At 42.9% G+C, this 18,118-nt stretch overlaps 1 protein-coding gene across 2 annotated transcripts; it reads right to left on the minus strand.

Annotated features, from left to right (window-relative positions):
- Positions 1 to 359: 359 nt before the first annotated feature.
- Positions 360 to 12,336, minus strand: SOD2 (superoxide dismutase 2). 2 transcript variants are annotated; one of them, XM_064292927.1, is made up of 6 exons: positions 12,221 to 12,336; positions 11,517 to 11,719; positions 6,159 to 6,275; positions 4,409 to 4,588; positions 3,072 to 3,236; positions 360 to 598 (listed from the first exon to the last, which is right to left on the minus strand). In XM_064292927.1, the coding sequence occupies exons 1-5, from the start codon at positions 12,241 to 12,243 to the stop codon at positions 3,091 to 3,093; spliced, it is 669 nt and encodes a 222-aa protein (XP_064148997.1). In that variant the 5' UTR covers positions 12,244 to 12,336; the 3' UTR covers positions 360 to 598; positions 3,072 to 3,090. The 2 variants fall into 2 exon arrangements, with proteins under 2 accessions (XP_064148997.1, XP_064148989.1); XM_064292919.1 differs by having other exon boundaries at positions 360 to 3,236.
- Between the last annotated feature and the right edge of the window lie 5,782 nt (positions 12,337 to 18,118).

Genomic DNA, 18,118 nt, shown 5'->3' on the forward strand with positions numbered 1-18,118 from the left:
GAAAGGTGCCTATGATAATTGGGAGGAAAGGTGCCTTACCTCCCAATTATTAGTGGGAGTAAAATACCACCAGTCCAGAATGTTATGTGGGACAAATTCAGGCCAAGGTCCATGTGTGGTTAATGTTCTAAGATATTATGATATGAAGACTTTATAATTCAGTACATGAAATATTATGCTTTTATATATCAGATGGTTGTTTACAGACATGACCAGAGCTATAGTTTATACTCCTTCTGGACTTTAGGAATTTTAGGAATAAAATTTCCACTCTATTATTCCTTTCCCACAGAAAAAGAGTAAAAAGATAAAGCATTAAAGGATTAGTGTTCTGACACACACACACACAGAATGCAGACTTCTTAGGATGCTTGATAGATTATTTTATTAACAGTCAAAACATGTCATTTACAGTAGGAAAATGTTTCTTTAATGAACGATTAAATGAAAATGCTCCAGAACCTTATAGGACCTTTAGTGTGTGCTTGGTTTGATGCATACCTCAGGAGACAGGACGTTAGTTTGCTGGGATCATAAGGGTATGACTGGTAATGAGGAACAGTAATTTATAAAATAGTTTTTCTAAATAGTAGTTCCCCTGAAATTAAACAGAAGATAAAACTTATATTTATACCTAGTTTTAGATGATTCACAGCACGCATCAATCTAAATTTTATTGTTTCCATGTCACTTTTTAAAAAGTGCTCAATAGAAATTCAAACCTCATTTTAAGATCATGAATTTGAGCATGGAATAAAGTTGTAATTTCTCAACACAAGCGTTTAATTATTACGCTACAGTTTAAGCCACAATACTATTTCAAAGGCAGGAGTTGTTCTGCGTCCTTGACCTTTCAGCATGTGTCACCCTGAGGCTCTTCCAGCACATCCGTGACGCGGGCAGGCAGGCGCTGCTGCGGCGCTCACAAACACCCCCCCGGATGACCATACTTGTTCTTTCAGAAGAAACTGCGATTCTACTTCTCTCTTCTGTTATGAAGACAGGCCTACGCAGAATCCTAAGTTCTCGTTTTTCCACTGGATGATTACAATCTTTAGTTTGTCAATGACCTTGATGTCTTAAATAAGCCTATCCCACGGGAAGGAAAATGCTCTCCTGAAGCAGCGTGCTTTCCTCCTCCTTTCTACCATTCTCTCAATATAAAGTCAAAGCAAAAATAGAGGCCCATAGAAATTTCTATACTGAATATTTTTAAAATCACAAAGCTTAAAACAAAACAAAAAAAAAGTCAAAGCAAGAATAGAGGCCCATAGAAATTTCTATATTATTTTTAAAATCACAAAGCTTAGTAGGAGCCAAAAACGTTCAGATAAATCAGTAGTCTCTGCGTGTTTGTTAGCTGCATATGAACCATGACCTAGCAGACTGCTTCCTGTATTCAAAAGCCCATCTTTTGGAAGGCCCCTAGCTTACTGGGGGTCTGTTTAAACACTGTTTCTAGAGACAAGTGTAATCACGTGACTCCCATTTGAGCTCCATGTAAGTCACGCCTGTGGTAGATACACAACGGCAGTCACAGTCTCTAGTTTTTCAACACACAAACGTGCGTGTGCACAGTTACCAATAGTCTCATCAGCGCTGCTGACAACTCTGAATACTTTCCTAATTGAATTCTAAAAGTGTCTCGAATTTTTTTTAAAAACTTCAGTCTTCAATATTGAAACTTCTAAGTTACTCCATTTTTCCATTAAAAAAATAGAAAAATTAAGTTGGGGGAAATTAAAAATAGAAATATGGAGTTGGGAAGCCATCCTGTTACTAAACAGGTTTAGAAGAAAACCTATATAGAGAATATTCCAATAGTGTTCTTTATAATAACAATTGGAAACAAGCAAAATATCTAGTAGCAGACGGCCAATAACACAGATCAGAAAATGTCCAAGGGACAGAATATCCTGCATCAACTAAAACAATCCAGAAGATGATGAACGACATGGGGAAATGCGTGACACTGTTAACCAAATACAAAAAGGGTCCCTCCTACATTTACAGAATCGCAGCTCAACTTGCAGAAACTGAACAGGAACATAACCTGACATGCTGTGTCACTATCTTATGGATGTATCTTTCCTTTACTGAAAAACAACACAATATAAAGTTTCTATAGTGACTGTATATTTAAAAAAAAAGAAAATGAAAAACAATAAAAAAGACTGAATAACTCAAAAAGCAAGTCTTTGAAAACCACTGTCTCTGAGGGAGATGTGCTGCCAGCCTCACCCTGAGGCCAGTTTGCCCTCCTGGAGAAGGCCGTCCTGGAACCCAGCAATGCTCAGGAAGGGGGCATCAGGAAATATCTGTGGTCTAACCTGTCACTGATTTTATCAACGAGGCCCAAATTTGTCCACTTTGTACAGTTTTATACATATATTTCTACATTTTTATATTTGAAAAATTCAAAAACACAACTTTTTATAATAAAGCAGTTCTCAATTAGCAATCAAGCTATAGTTTTTTTAAATACGTTAACCCTGTGAAACAGGTGGCTATACACAACAAAGACCACTGGGTTACAGGATACACAACAAAGACCAGAAGCTATAGTAGGCTGAGGGCTACTTACAGAAAAGAGCGATTTTCAATAGAAAATTGAGTAATTTCCCTCAGGTGGGTTTTATTGTCAAGCTGGGGCAAGACAAGATTTTCTACAATTGCAACAGAACAGGATTAGAAAGACTTCCCTACAGGCCCCAATTATCTTGGGATGAAATATTTTTGATGGTTTTCATGATGACAATTATAATCTCTTAGGCTATCTTTGCCATGAGTTGGAATTCACCCGACAGTAACGGGTTTGGTTTTTGGTTAGGCTATCTTAGCTTTCTGAACAAAATGTTCAAATCAAAACATTAAATCATACAAAGCATTCAGTATTCTTACAATTGCCCGATAACAAAATTTCAAAACGATAAAATATTCATAGCATTAAATTCTGCTTATCAAATATCTGAATAAGCAACATTTAAGAAATGATACACCATAAAGCAGCTTATTAATATATCGTAATACTCTACACTACTGCAAAAATCATCATCAAGACCTTGACTTACACAGTAGAATGCTAATGTTTCACTTTTTGCAAGCCATGTATCTTTCACTGACATTCTCCCAGTTGATGACATTCCAAATAGCTTTCAGATAATCGGGTCTGACATTTTCATACTGAAGGTAGTAAGCATGCTCCCACACATCAATCCCAAGCAGTGGGATAAGCCCTACAGGGAAAGAAGAAGAAAAAGCAAACACTATGAATTTCAACCGAAACGCATCTTCTTAATTCAAACTTTAGTTATCCTATGCACACAAAATTATCTGTTACAACACTCTCATTCATTTTTCAGTTTCTTATATAAGGAGGAAATCTGTGTAAGAATAAATATTCCCATTAAAAGTATTTTAAAATTTATTCTTTGGAAGAAAATGTGATACGGAATAGTAAATTAAGACAGACTTGGGAAAATCAACTAACTATGGTACCATAATAAAAACTTTGTTGCCGTTGAGTTGATTCTGACTCGTATTGACCCTATAGGACAGAGTAGAAATGCCCCATAGGGTTTCCAAGGAGTGCCTGGTGGATTCGAACTGCTGATGTTTTGGTGGACCAAAGTTCCAGCTAATTGCTGGCTGCCTTATAGTTCTAGTCCCATGCTTTTAAATGACATCTTCTAAACAGCTTCTAATTCGATTTGGCTCAACATGAAAAAAAAAAGATTTGGTGAACCCAGCCAGGAGCTTCTAAGCAAAATATTTTCATATACCAAATGAAGGCAGCAATCTGGGAACTTGAGTCCTAGTCCCAGTTTTACCACAAAAACAAGTTTGAAAGGCAGTGCTCAGCCAAAGGAATGAGAGTACAAACTCTGAGGCCAGGGTGAGCTTGGGTTTCCTTTCCTTGCTCTTGTTTATCTACTCTATTTTTACTTTAGTGCACGTACCATGTGAACTGACGCCAATTCTCTGCAGAATGAAGTAGAGATTATATTAAAACTTTTTTTTTTGGTCAATTATGCACGCTTACAAAATGTCAAGGACTTTAACAGCATTTTCGTGTACACGAAAGACCTTGAGTATCATCTGTTAGGTGCCCTAGTGGTGCAGTGGTTAAGAGCTATGGTTGATAACCAAAAGGTCGGCAGTTCAAAGCCACCAGCTGCTCCTCAGAAACCCTATAGGGTGGTTCTACTCTGTCCTATAGGGTCGCTGTGAGTCGGAATCAACTCCACGGCAGCAGCTTTGGTTTTTGATTTTTATCATCTGTTAAGATTTCCTCAAATTATTACATGGCCATGGTAAGTTTAAACACAGTGAATTTCCCTTGTTCCTAGTTAAATTCCTTGTAATAAACTCTCTCTCCTAAAGTCGTCTAACAGTTTTCACATCTAACCTGTTGTTCCTTGCAACGGATCCTGATTTGAACAAGCGGCAATCTGTAAGTGTCCCCACTCCTTGTTGAAACCAAGCCAACCCCAGCCTGAACCTTGAACGCTAAGAGACACGGCTGTCAACTTCTCCTTAAACTTCGCAAAAGAACCAAAGTCACGTTTGATGGCTTCCAGCAACTCCCCTATTGAAAAAACAAAAAATCCAAAGATACCATATGTAAACAGATTTCAGGTTACAATATTACATTACAGATGTGAAAATATTACAACTAGACAACAGCACACAGAAGACATACCATAGCCCGGTGAGCCTGTGTTATACCAGTGTTCTACCGTCCTGATGCCAGGACTCGAAGGCTTCAAAATGTAAATTAATGTGCTTTTTTAATGAAGGGTCAGAGGGATTTCTCCACTCCCTCTGCTATTTTCATCAGGAAAGAAATCATCGTTTCTACTAGCTCCCCTCCCCCATAGAAAATTTCACTTTGACTTCTCCCCTATCTGCTCTATGTCCCAATTTGGGAATAAAGTGATAGTCGTTATGGGATTCTTCTCCAAAGCAGCCTAGATCTTTCTACCTTATAGATTACAATGTTTTAAAAAGAGTGGTTTTCTCTTCTATTACTGAACTAAAGGTACACTTTAAGAGCTACAACCGTTTTATTCTGTAGCAATCCAGAATATAATACCAGGTTGAGCATATCAACTACATCAACTGGGCCAAAAATACTACCCTTTTATACCACTGGTTTAAAGGTATCCATTAATCATAGGCACAAATGCTGGAATAAAGTGGAACAGATTATACAAAATAGCACAGTACCAAAACTTTTTGGTTGAATGTGGACATGTGATATTCCAGCAACTCACAGATTTCTAAAGTACTAAGTCATGGTCTGAAGACCTAACTCAGAGAAAACAAACTGTCCAGCCTCACGTACTTACTTCCTTGTTCATCATTACCTCAAAATGAAATTGCTTATTTCAGATGCTTAAAATAGGCTGCCTGCTACAACACTGACTGAAAGCAAAAAAAAAAAAAAAAACAACAGAAACTTAAGATATGAGCAAGGAGCCTAAAAACAAAGGAGGAGAGCTAGGTTTATGCCCCATGCCTTCCCTGGGATGAGGAAGGGACTCCTTGGGTCTGACCTCACAAGCTACATGGAAAGTTTATAAACAAGTAGAAAACAAGACCATCCAGCTCTGTGTTCCCCTCTTACCTGCAATTTAAAAGAAACACCTGGAAAACCCAATTTTCTGGACAATTGGCTTCACAGTTAAGAAAAACAGTGAATTAACAGCAAAAGGGAACTATTTTAAGCTCTATGTATAATAATTTAATTCTTAAAATAGTCCTATTATTATACTTATACCATATAAATGAAAAAAGCTAAGGTATAAAATGGTTAAGTATCTTACTCCAGGTCCTACAGTTTTAAAAGTCCACCTTTTTTAAAAAATTATATTTTTTTAGTGTTGGTCTTTCCCTAACATGAGGTACAGTACACTTAAACCGGAAGTTGACATTGCAGGTATATTAAATATGTGTGTGTGTATGTCAGGTCTGCTGATATAGCTACTGAACGCATTATCCATCCTTACTTATGCTCCTTCAGAAGTTACTTTATTGTGCTTGTTATGGAAAAAATGCCACTACTGAGACATCAGAGAGAATTAAGGTCCCCAGAAAATCAACAATCGTTCCCGTTATGCACAAAACGTAGATAAGGAGCATCAGTGTATTCCAACCTTTGGGTTCTCCACCGCCATTAGGGCTCAGGTTTGTCCAGAAGATGCTATGATTGATATGACCTCCGCCATTGAACTTCAGCGCAGGCTGGAGAGCTACCTGGGCTGTGACATCACCTGAAATGTTAAAATACAAACACAGTTTTAAAATTCCTACCTTTTCTACCATTCTACACACTCACTAGTCTTTGTAAAATGTCAGATAACTGGACCAGCTCATCTATAGCATCCCTGTTGTCCTGAAATATCACAAGTTCAGAATTCTCCAAAAAAAAAAAAAAAGACCCTCCTAAAATGATTTGTCCCAGCTGATTTCCAGTTGTAAGCAGGTTGCAGAGGTCAGAGAAAATTCACTCTCGACCTCTAAGAAGCTCAAGGTTTCCTTACACAGGAAAGATTTCAAAAATGAAGTAATTAAGAGAACAAAGGTAGAACATAATAGAATGCTAAAATGTATGGCTCAATATACAGACTCTAGGGAAATTTTTCAACTCTCATCTTCAAAGGCATTTCACTGGGGAATATTTCACTGTTACATTAACAAGAAGCCCAACGTATTCAAAACTGAACTTCTGATCCTCCTCCCCCCCCTCGCCCCCCACCAAGCTTACTCATCCTGTGGCCTTCTCCTCTCAGTAATGCCACCCCATTTCTCAGGACATTTTCGATTCCTTGAGGTCATTTGTGACGTCTCCACTCACACACCTTATATCTAACCCACCAACAAAGCCAGCTCTACCTTCGAAACGTGCCCAGAATCCCATTGCACCTTCCTGCCTGTGCTGCCGCCCCTCTGGCCCAGACCACCAGCACCTCCCACCTGCGCTGGTGCAACTGTCTCCTCACCTCCCACATCTGCCCCCCATGGTCTCGTCTCAGCCCAGCCGCCAGAGGGATCCTCTAAGAACCCAAGCCAACCATGGCACTCCTCTATATAGGCCCCTCCAAAGGCTCCCTGCTCACTCAGAGTGAACCCCAACTCCTTACAATCAGCTACTAAGTTGCACACCATCGGACCCTCTGTGACCTCTGACTGCATCTCCTGGTTCCTATCCCCTCCTCACCCAAATGCAGGCACACTGGTCTCCTTGCACTTACAGGAAAAACCAAGTATGCTCCCAGCTTAGGGCTCTGACCAATCACTGTCGCCTTTCTCTGAAACTCTTCCCCCGGGTACCCTCATGGTTCACTCCCTCATTTTTCCTTCCAGTCTCTACTGGAAGGTCACCTTACCCCAGGCCTTCCCTGACCAAGGTGTATGAATGGGCAATTCCCCACCACCCCCTCCCTACTTTATTTTTCTTGATACGGCTTATAACCATCTGCGTACGACATGTTTACTTACCTGTCTCCCCCTGCTAGAATGTAATGACTTTTCAGTCACTGCTATATCCTCAGGCCTAAAATACTGCGTCGTATATTGTAGACACTCAATAGATATTTGTTGATTGAGTAGATGACTGACTAAATTTAGTTTCTATGAAAAAAACCATACCAATTCTCTGGTAGCTATAGTTTAAAAAAAAAAAAAAAAAAACTTCATATTTGAAATACTGAATGTATTCCCAAAATACTGGGAAAAGTAAATGCAAACCAAAAAGACTTTCTATCAGGCTAAATAAGTAGGCCAAACAAATTTTTTTCCTAGGCCTTCAAGAAGTTGCACATTACCTGATCTGTTAGGAAAAATGGAAATTCTCTTGCTCGATACTGAGCGCTCCTTATTCACAAGATACCAAGAGAGGCAATGTGAAGGACACAAAGAACCACTAATCGTAAGTGCCACCCTCATGGAGATCACATAGTGGAAAAAGCTCTCCACTTCTGTTCCTAAAATGTACATTAAAACCCATGTAAGAAATGCTGCTTTCTGAAACAACAAAGCCAAACCTCCAGCTGTTCAGCAATTCAGAAAGGTAAAGAGAACTGTGCGATAATCTAAATACACAGATAATCTCTTAAATTTCTTGGGGTCTTTTTGTTTGTTTGTATTCTTGTTTTTTACAGATACCAACTTTTTTTTTTTTTTGCTATGTTTACAAATTAATTTTCTTACAAGTCAGTGTTGCCCTATTAATTTTTCTAGGAGAGTCATCCTGAAAATAAATGTATATTTCATATTTTTTAATAAATCAACAGTAACTACATTTTTCTAATAGGAAAGAAATATGCTTATTCATAAATAGTTTAATAACTTCATCTTAAATGAAAAGCTTACATAATTACTTTAAAATTTTAATAGAAGTTTTGAGGTCTTAATATCTATTTTTAAGACCACTTTTCTGAAGTTCAACTTTTTCTTTGGTTTCACTAGTTTCTTTTTACCTCTGATAAATCCAGCAAAAGTTAAGTAATTTTATCTAAAAAGTATTTGCTAGTTACATACGATGAGATTATGGATGATGTTATTTTATTTACATTCTTTTTTCCCAAGATTTCAAGCCTAGAAATTTAACTTTTTAATTAATTAAAAAAAAAAAAAAAAAAAACCCAGGGCCATCTACCTTACCCTATAGAGTAGAACTGCCCCACAGAGTTTCCATGGAGCGCCTGGTGGATTCAAACTGCCAGCCTTCTGGTTAGCAGCCATAGCACTTAACCACTATGCCACCAGGGTTTCCAAACTTACGTTTTTTTAAATAAAGGAAAACTCTGTAGGTACTTATTACCTTATAAACAATATACTTCAATAATGTAAAGCTTTTTTTTCCCAGTAGCTTTCACTAAACAAGTAAAGCTTTGATTCTACAAGAAAAGAGCTGAAATCAAGCTGTTTCTGAAACACTGGACAGGTTCATGGGCATCAGATGTTGCTACAGAAGAAATACTTTCACAACTGTGACATTCCCCCAGCCTCCCAACATTACCACACCCTTCACACATTTGTCATTTCCTTAATCATGGAGCCCTTCCCTGTAGTCAGGGTTCCTGGCCATCACAAGCAAAGCTTCCCAAATGTGGCAACTTCCTCTTCAGGCTGAGGTACTACGTGTTCCCACTAGATGCCACTAGTCAACAAGACGTCACTGTCTGAAAACCACTCAAATTTCGTAAGTCTAGGACTTTTGGGATTTTTTGTTTTGTTTTGGAATTTAGTAAAAACACATTGAGAAATATATTTCTTAACCATGTAGTTATATACCTTGTGCAAGCCACTGATCAAAAGATGGAGGAATACAATACAGCTCTGTACAGAAACATTAAAACATAGTATTCCCATACATGCCCCCAAACACAAAAACTCCACATACTACTGCTTTTGCTAGTTGAGCCCTTTTTTAAAAAAATAACTCCATTATTACATTTTAATTGAATTACAAATATTAGTAAATAGACACGGGCCTCTTTCAGTTTCCTACAAGAAAGGATATTTTCCAGAATCCTTGATGGAGCAGGATAGCAATAGGATGCAGACCTCAAATTCTAGTAAAAAGACCAGACTTAATAGTCTGACTGAGACTGGAGGGACCCCAGAGGTCATGGTCCCCAGATCTTCTGTTGACCTAAATGGAACCATTCCCAAGGCCAACTCTTCAGACAGGGATTGGACTGGACTATAAGACAGAAAATGATACCAGAAAGGAGTTAGCTTCTTGGCTCAAGTAGACACATGAGACTATCTGAGCAGCTCCTGTCTGGAGGGGAGATGGGAAGGCAGAGGGGGACAGAAGCTGGTTGAATGGACACGGGGAATACAGGGTGGACAGGAGGAGTGTGATGTCTCATTGGGGGGGAGCAACTAGGAGTACATAGCAAGGTGAATACAAATTTCTGTATGAGAGACTCACTTGATTTGTAAGCTTCCACTTAGAGCACAATAAAAAAAAAAAAAAAAGGATGTTTTCCTTGTGAATTCTGACCCCTGGATCAATTCCAGAAATACATCAAGTCTAAAGGGCCTCACTCAGTCCACAGTTAAACCAAACAAAACCAAACCAGTTGCCATTGGGTCGATTCCAACTCATAGCGACCCTACAGGACAGAGTAGGATTGCCCCATAGGGTTTCCAAGGAACACCTGGTAGATGTGAACTGCCAACGTTTTGGTTAACAGCTGTAGCTTTTTGGTAATGATCATAATGCTAACTCCTTGCCTCCTCCTCTCCCACAGAAAGAGACAGAAGGGCTACCTAGGAAGCTTCACAGGGCAGGGAGCTGTACAGGATATACTGGGAGCACGTGCGCTCCAGACTCTCCAACTCCTAGGCTGGATTCCCGTCCCATCAGTCCCTAAGACAAGGACAATGGCCACAAGTGCTATCACAAGGCAGGCAGTCAAGAAGATATTAACCCTCCTTTAGTCTCCTGCTATCAGTGCTGCCACGGCCACTGCTTGAGACAGCTGGCCCGGTAGCTATAGGCGACTTGGAAAAGGAGACAAAGGTTGTCAAGCTCCTCCCACCTCTTGTCCAGGCAGCGTGGTTCAGAAAGACAAACCTTGGCCGTTGACAGCAGCACTCCATTCCCCCACTTCCACTGGAAGGATTGGTGAGGAACCCAACTTTGGAGGCAAATGAGTAGCTACGTTGGCACACAAGGGCACCTGTGTACCCTGTGTCTGGGCCACAAGTGGAAAGGCTCTCTCAGCCATCTTGCAAATGGAGACCCCAGAGACATTTCCCAGGAGCACATTACATAATACAAACAGGTTTTAATTGTTAATATGCACAAGAAACACAAAAGCCAAACCCATAGCCATAGAGCTGATTCCAACTCATGGCAACCCCGTGAGTTACAGAGTACAACTGCTCAAAGATTTTCCGGGCTGTGAGCTTTACAGAAGCAGATCGCCAAGCCTTTCTTCTGTGGTGCTGCTGGGTGGATATGAACCACCAACCTTTAGGTCAGGAGTCAAGCACAAACCTTTGCACCACGCAGGGGCAATATGTGAAAAGGAGTTACGTATTACGGCTTTCCGAAAGCTCTGCAATTCACCCTTGCTAGGGGCACATTGCAACAAAAATGAGACTCCAACTTAATCCAGCTGTTCCTAGTAGCCATAATAGTAAAATTCACAAGCTATAATTTATTTAGGGGTTCTAAGTTTTCTGAGGCCATAAAAGAAGTTCATACAAACCTACTGAGGCACTAACTCTACAATGATATATTACCAAAAAAAAAAAAAAAAAAAGTGAGAGACTTTCAGGCCTGAAGCACTGAGAATTAGTAAACACATGGAGTGGATCTGCCTCAGTGCCAGGCATTTCTGTATGGGGACATCCCGCGCTGTCTCATTTCCACTGTGACCAGGCAGCGTTTAGCTCTGTTGCACATATTACAGGCTCTCTATGAGCTGGAACCGACTCGGGGAACCTAACAACAACAAAGTTTCTATTCTGTGAGGGAGGGTCGCACGTACCCTTTGCCAGCGCCTCCTTATACTTCTCCTCGGTGACGTTTAAGTTATGCACGTAAGCGGCGTGGTGTTTGCTGTGGTGCAGCTGCATGATCTTAGCGCTAATGTGAGGCTCCAGGGCGCCATAGTCGTAGGGCAGGTCAGGCAGGCTGTGCTTCTGCCTGGAGCTCAGGGCTCCCAGAGCTGGGATCAGCTGCCTGCTCGTGCTGCAAAGACAAAACACACTGAGTCACTGCACACGCGCGGTCCGCTTTCACGCGTGTAAGAGCCCGCAGGCACTTTCTCGCGCGCAGACCCTGTTTTCCGAAACAGTAAGTCTGCCACTAAGCAAACGTGCCTCCTGAACGCACCGCGAGCCTCTGCCGGCCTTTGGCCCTGGCAAGCGACGCGAGGATGCGCCCTGCGGGGACGGTTACATCGCCGCGGTCTTCCCTCTGAGACCGCAACGCCGGCTTCAGGAAACGGCCGCGTCCTTGGGCCGGGAGATAACAGCCCGAGAGCTGTCCTCGCCCCGCGCAGGCGGCCTGCCGAGACACCCGTGACCCTGCCGGGCCCGGCGGGGCGCGGAGGGCGGAGAGGGGCGGGCACCGGCCGGACCGCGCCGCCCGCGCCGCCGCCGTCTCCCTGCGCCCGCCGGCCGGCCCCCGTGCCTTTGGAGCCCGTGCCAGCGTTGCCGCTGCAGCCGCGCGGCCCCCCGCGCCTCTCACCTGCCCACCGCCCGGCACAACATGGTGCTGCGCAGCCACTCGGGGCGTCCTCCCGAAGCGCAGGTGTCGGCCGCCTGGCGTCAGATTTAAGCGCCGCGTGCCGGCCTCCGGCCAGGGCCCCGCCCCTTCCTCCGGGAGGCCCCGCCCCTCCCTTCCGGGAGGGCCCGCCCCCCGTTCCGGGAGGCCCCGCCCCGGGCCGCTCACATGCCCGGAGGGGGAACCGCGGGGAAACCCGGGGCCTGCACCGCCTGTGCTTGGCCACGAGCGCCCGGCCTGGGGCGCTTGAAAGCCAAAGCTGGAAACTTCCCAGCGGGCTGCGGGAACTGCTGTGCGTTTTTAACCGCACTTCGACAGCATGTCGCCAGAGGGAGGGGTCCCCCCGCTACGAGTGCGACTTGGTTACGGCCCACGCGGCTCTGCGCCCACCCTCCGCGGCCCTCGGGCTGCACGCGGGCCCTGAGTTTGCGGCCCCCGCCGGTGGGCTTGCAGTTCCCGGGCAGGTGCAGGCGGCCCTGCGCTGTTTGGGCATCTGCAGGGCCACGTGATCTATCAGAAAGGAGAGGCCTCCGAGCTCTCCGGCAGGACTGGGGGCTGCCACTGGCCCCGAGGAAAACGGGCCCAAGCTGCTGGAGACGTCGTCCCAAGAGCGTGCCTGAATAGGGCCAGTTCCCCTTTAGTCGGTTCTGGGCTCTTTCCATACCACTGCCCCCAGTGACCTTTCTTTGCTAAAGTAACCGACCTTGGGATCTCCTCCAGGCCAGAGCCAGAGCCAGGCCCCTTTTATTCCCAATAACTGCCTGATAACAGCGTCCCTCAACACCTGCAATGTACCAGCGACTGTCCTGAGGGATTAACGTGCATTCTCTTATTTTACCCCCCAACCCACCCACTAAAAAAAAAAAAAAAAAAAATTTTCACCCACTAGAGTTGGTTTATTAACTCCAGTTAAAGAAATAGACTCACTGAGGTTGGGCAGCTTGACCTGGTCACACAGTAAGTAAAAGAGTCAAGATTAGAATCCAAACTTCATACCAACTTGACTAGTGAGCCTTACCAATCACCTTCTGTGTGTTTAGAGTGACATCTACGAGCCAACTGCTCTGGAGAAGATAAATACAACAGGTTTCTTTCCTCCTGGGTCTTATGGTCTAAGAGCCTGGAAGTGTCAAATACTTTCACTTTCTCAACAGATACAAAAACAAACAAAAGTCCTGGATTGTGTAAGTCTTTCCGGTATGTAGAAATTGGAAGTTTTTACACTGTTATTGGTGTGAGTCGGACCTTTATTAAATATTAAGGGAAACATGTAGTACGTGCTCATAAGCTTTTAATTATCTTCTTCCACCACCCCCCACCCCAAAGGCTTTGCCAGGATGACTAGGCTTCGGGGAAGCAGAATGGGAAGGGCTTTCTAATAGGAACCCATTCACATGACTGCACAGCAGAAGGACTAGGCTTGTTTACAGCCAGGGGAGTGTAACAAAGGGTGTGTGTTGGGGAGAAGGAGGAACTTCAGATTGGGAACAACTTATGGAGGTCCTTAAAACTCAGACAAAGCATAGGTTTGATGTGCTTGGTAACAGGAGGCTAAGAAATACTTTAGCTGACAAAGATCAGACAGGTGCATAAAACAAGACTAAATGGGCACACCAGCCCCGGGGCAAGGACAAGAAGGCGGGAGGGGACAGGAAAGCTGGTAATGGGGAGCCTAAGGTCAAGAAGCAGAAAGTGTTGGCATGTTGTGGGGTTGGCAACCAATATCATGAGATAATATGTGTATTAATTGTTTAATAAGAAGTTTGTTCTGTAAACCTTCATCTAAAAAAAAGTACAATAAAAAAAAAATATGTATTTTAGCTGAGGAGTTTTTTAGGCAAGATAGTCTGGTCAGGAAGCTGTTGTATTTATCCCAGCCTGAGGTACTAAGGGCCAGGGGCTTTTGTTTGTTTATTGCGCTTTAAGTGAAAGTTTACAATTCAAGTCAGTTTCTCATACAAAAACTTATACATATATTGTTATGTGACCCTAGCTGCCCTCCCTACAATGTGATAGCACGCTCCCTCTCGCCACCCTGTATTTCCCATGTCCATTCAACCAGCTCCTGTCCCTTTCTGCCTTCTCATCTGGCCTCCAGACAGGAACTGCCTACATAGTCTCATGTATCTACTTGAGCTAAGAAGCACACTCCTCACCAGTATCATTCTATGTCTTATAGTCTAGTCTAATATTTGTCTGAAGAGTTGGCTTCAGGAATGGTTTTAATTTGGGCTAACAGAGAGTCCGGGGACCGTGCTCTGGGGTCCCTCCAGTCTCAGTCAGACCATTAAGTCTGGTCTTTTTACTGGAATTTGAGGTCTGCATCCCACTTTTCTCCTGCTCCATCAGGGATTCTCTGTTGTGTCCCCTGTCAGGGCAGTAATTGGTGGTAGCTGGACACCATCTAATTCTTCCCGTCTCAAGCTGATGTAGTCTCTGGTTTATGTGGCCCTTTCTGTCTCTTGGGTTCTTATTTTCTTTGTGTCTTTGGTGTTCTTCATTCTCCTCTGCTCCAGATGGGTTGAGACTAATTAATGCATCTTAGATGGCCGCTTGCTAGCTTTTGAAACCCTAGACGCCACTCACCAAAGTGGGATGCAGAACATTTTCTTAATATACTTTGTTATGCTACTTGACCTACATGTCCCCTGAAACCATGGTCCCCAGACCCCCGCCCCTGCTACCCTGTCCCCGAAGTGTTTGGTTGTATTCAGGAAACTTCTTAGCTTTTGGTTTAGTCCACTTGTGCTGACTTCCCCTGTATTATGTGTTGTCCTTCCTTTCACCTAAAGTAATCCTTGTCCACTATCTGATTAGTGAATACCCCTCTCCATCCCTCCACACCCTCGTAACCATCTAAGAATGTTTTCTGCTGTGTTTAAAACTTTTCTTGAGTTCTTATAATAGTGGTCTCATACAATATTTGTCCATTTGCAACTAATTTCAGTCAGCAGAATGCCTTCCAGATTCCTCCACGTTATGTTTCACAGATTCATCGTTGTTCTTCATGGTTGCGTAGTATTCCATTGCGTGAATATACCATAATTTGTTTACCCATTCGTCCGTTGATGGGCACCTTGGTTGCTTCCATCTTTTTGCTATTGTAAACAGTGCTGCAATAAAAATGGGTGTGCTTACGTCTGTTCATGTGAAGACTCTTATTTCTCTAGGATATATGCTGAGAAGTGGGATTGTTGGATTGTATGGTACTTCTATTTCTAGCTTTTTAAGGAAGCGCCATATCAATTTTGAAAGTGGTTGTACCATTTTACATTCCCACCAGCAGTGTATAAGTGTTCCAGTCTCTCCCAACCTCTCCAACATTTATTATTTTGTGTTTTTTGGATAAATACCAGCCTTGTTTGGGTGAGATGGTATTTCATTGTAGTTTTGATTTGCATTTCTCTAATGGCTAATGGTCGTGAGCATTTCCTCATGTATCTGTTAGCCACCTGAATGTCTTCTTTGGTAAAGTGCCTGCTCATATCCTTCACCCATTTTTTAACCAGGTTGTCTTTTTGTCTTTTGGTTGTTGAGGTTTCGCAGTATCTTGTAGATTTTAGAGATTAGATGCTGATTGGATTTGTCATAGTCAAAAAATTTTTCTCTTTTGGCGAAATCTTTGGATGAGCATAAGTGTTTGATTTTTAGGAGCTCCCAGTTATCTAGTTTCTCTACTGGTGTTTGTGCATTGTTAGTAATGTTTTGTATACATTAGGGCTCCGAGCAGTGTCTCTAAGGGCCCGTTTTAGTGTACTAGCTATGGGAACTGGAAGAAGGCATTTTGAAGGACAAAACAGCAGAAGTCAGGGACAGATTAGTCATTGTAATGAAGGGATTGATCTAGTGAAAAAAGTGTTGCACTGGATTGTTTCCCACATTTGCCCCTTCCCCCTATGCCCTTCGAGAAAGGGGATCATGAAACTTATGTGCCTTGAACATTGGGGTGAAGTTGGACATAGAGCAAAACTAAGCTAGTCAGGCTGAATTGGTGTACTTCTTGTTTGTACAGATGATGACTCAAATTGCCCCTGAGACATCCCTTTTGAACAAACAACGAAGATCAGAGGCAGAGGGTGGCAGTAATAGTCAAATTAAAGCATCTCTGACTTCCTTTCTGTCATCAGCCACATCCTGCCAGAAGACCACCCCAATTGTGAGAGTATCCAGGACTGAGACCAAGGATTGGGGGGCCCCTTTTCTGGGTGTGGGTTTTTTTCATCAGTCATGCAGCCACCAGTGCAGTCTGATTCATGCTTCTCCTTGTGAAATCATGGTACCAGTGGGATCATCTTCTACGCCATTTGAGAGCCACAGACAACTGGAATGGAAGTGTCCCCAGACTTTGCTTCCTGGGCACTTGACACCGTGCTCCCTTTAAGTCCAGCTGGTACCTCCACCTTCAGAAATGTCCCAAGAAAAAGTGGGATCCTGTGTCCGACTTCAACCCGATGTTCAGGGTAAGTAGGTTCCAGGACCCCCTTTTCCAAGGGCAAGGGGGTAACGGGCAAACATGGGAAAGAACCCAGCCTAACACTTTTTAAAGCCTAAAGCCTAAAACATTTCTTATTTCTCCCCCAATGCCCTTTCTTTGTTTCCTGATAGAAAAAGCTGCCAAGCCAGCATAGTCTCTCTAGATCACTTTACCTTCGATCCAGGCTTTGGGAAATTTAGTAACCACGTTTTTAGTAGCAGCTGACACCATTAGGTTAGAGTTCGGAGGTGGAAGAGAAAGGATTTCAGTTTCATACTCCAACCTTCTTGTTACATTGTTATTCTCTAAACAACTGTGGATTGACTGCCCTCTGGGTGCTAAGCACTGCTATGAGTTGGCTATAGAGCCAATGTCCCTACCCTCAGGAACTTTCTTACAGTCCTGGGGAGCCTGTCACACAGGAAGGATAGTGGTGTTCCGGAGTGTCCGGAAGACTGAGCTGACAGGAAGGCCCAGGGCTACCCAATGACTGGCTGGAGCCTGGGGTCAGGGGCCAGATCCCATAGAGTGGGCTGTGTCAACCTCTGCACTAGTGATACTTTGGGGCAGATAATTCTTTGTTGCAAGGGGCTGTCCTGTCCTTGTAGGATGTTTATCTGCATCCCTGGCCAGTACATAATAGATGCCAGTAGTTCCCATTCCCACCCTCGGTTATGACAACCAAATGTCTCTGGAAAATCTGGGGTCTTAAAAGCTTACTAGCAGCCATCTAAGATACAGCTTTTGGTCTCTACTCATCAGGAGCAAAAGAGAAGGTTACCAAAATCACAGAGAAGAAACAAGTCTACAAGGCTGATTGCCTACATGAACCATGACCTCAACTACCCTGAGACCGGAAGAACTAGATGGTACCCAGCTACCACTACTGAAAAATCTAACTGAGGGTACAACTGATGATCCTGGTTAGAATGGGAGAAAATTGCAGAACAAAACTCAAATTCCTAAAAATAGCCAGACTAACTGGACCACCTGAGACCAGAGGACTCCCTGAAACTATCACCCTGAGACGCTCTTTAAACCTTGAACCAAAACTATCACCTGAGGTCACCTTTTAACAGAAAAGCAAAGTGATACACAAAATAAAGGATATTATTTGTACTAAAAAAACAACTGAATGAGTCCAAAAGGTCAACATTTAATGCAAAGCAAAGATGAGAAGATAAGGAGGCCAGGAAACTAGAGTACTGGAAATGGAACAACCAGAACGCAATTAAAGACAATGTTAACACAATGTGAAAAATGTACCTAATGTCACTGATACAATTTGTTTGGAAATTGTCAAAGGGGAACCTAACTTGCTGTGTAAACTTTCACCAAAAACACAGTAAAATATTGTTAAAACAAGCAAGCAAACATCTCCAGACATC

The sequence above is a fragment of the Loxodonta africana genome, chromosome 1 (genome assembly GCF_030014295.1).
Source record: "Loxodonta africana isolate mLoxAfr1 chromosome 1, mLoxAfr1.hap2, whole genome shotgun sequence".
Classification (NCBI taxonomy): Eukaryota; Metazoa; Chordata; class Mammalia; order Proboscidea; family Elephantidae; genus Loxodonta; species Loxodonta africana.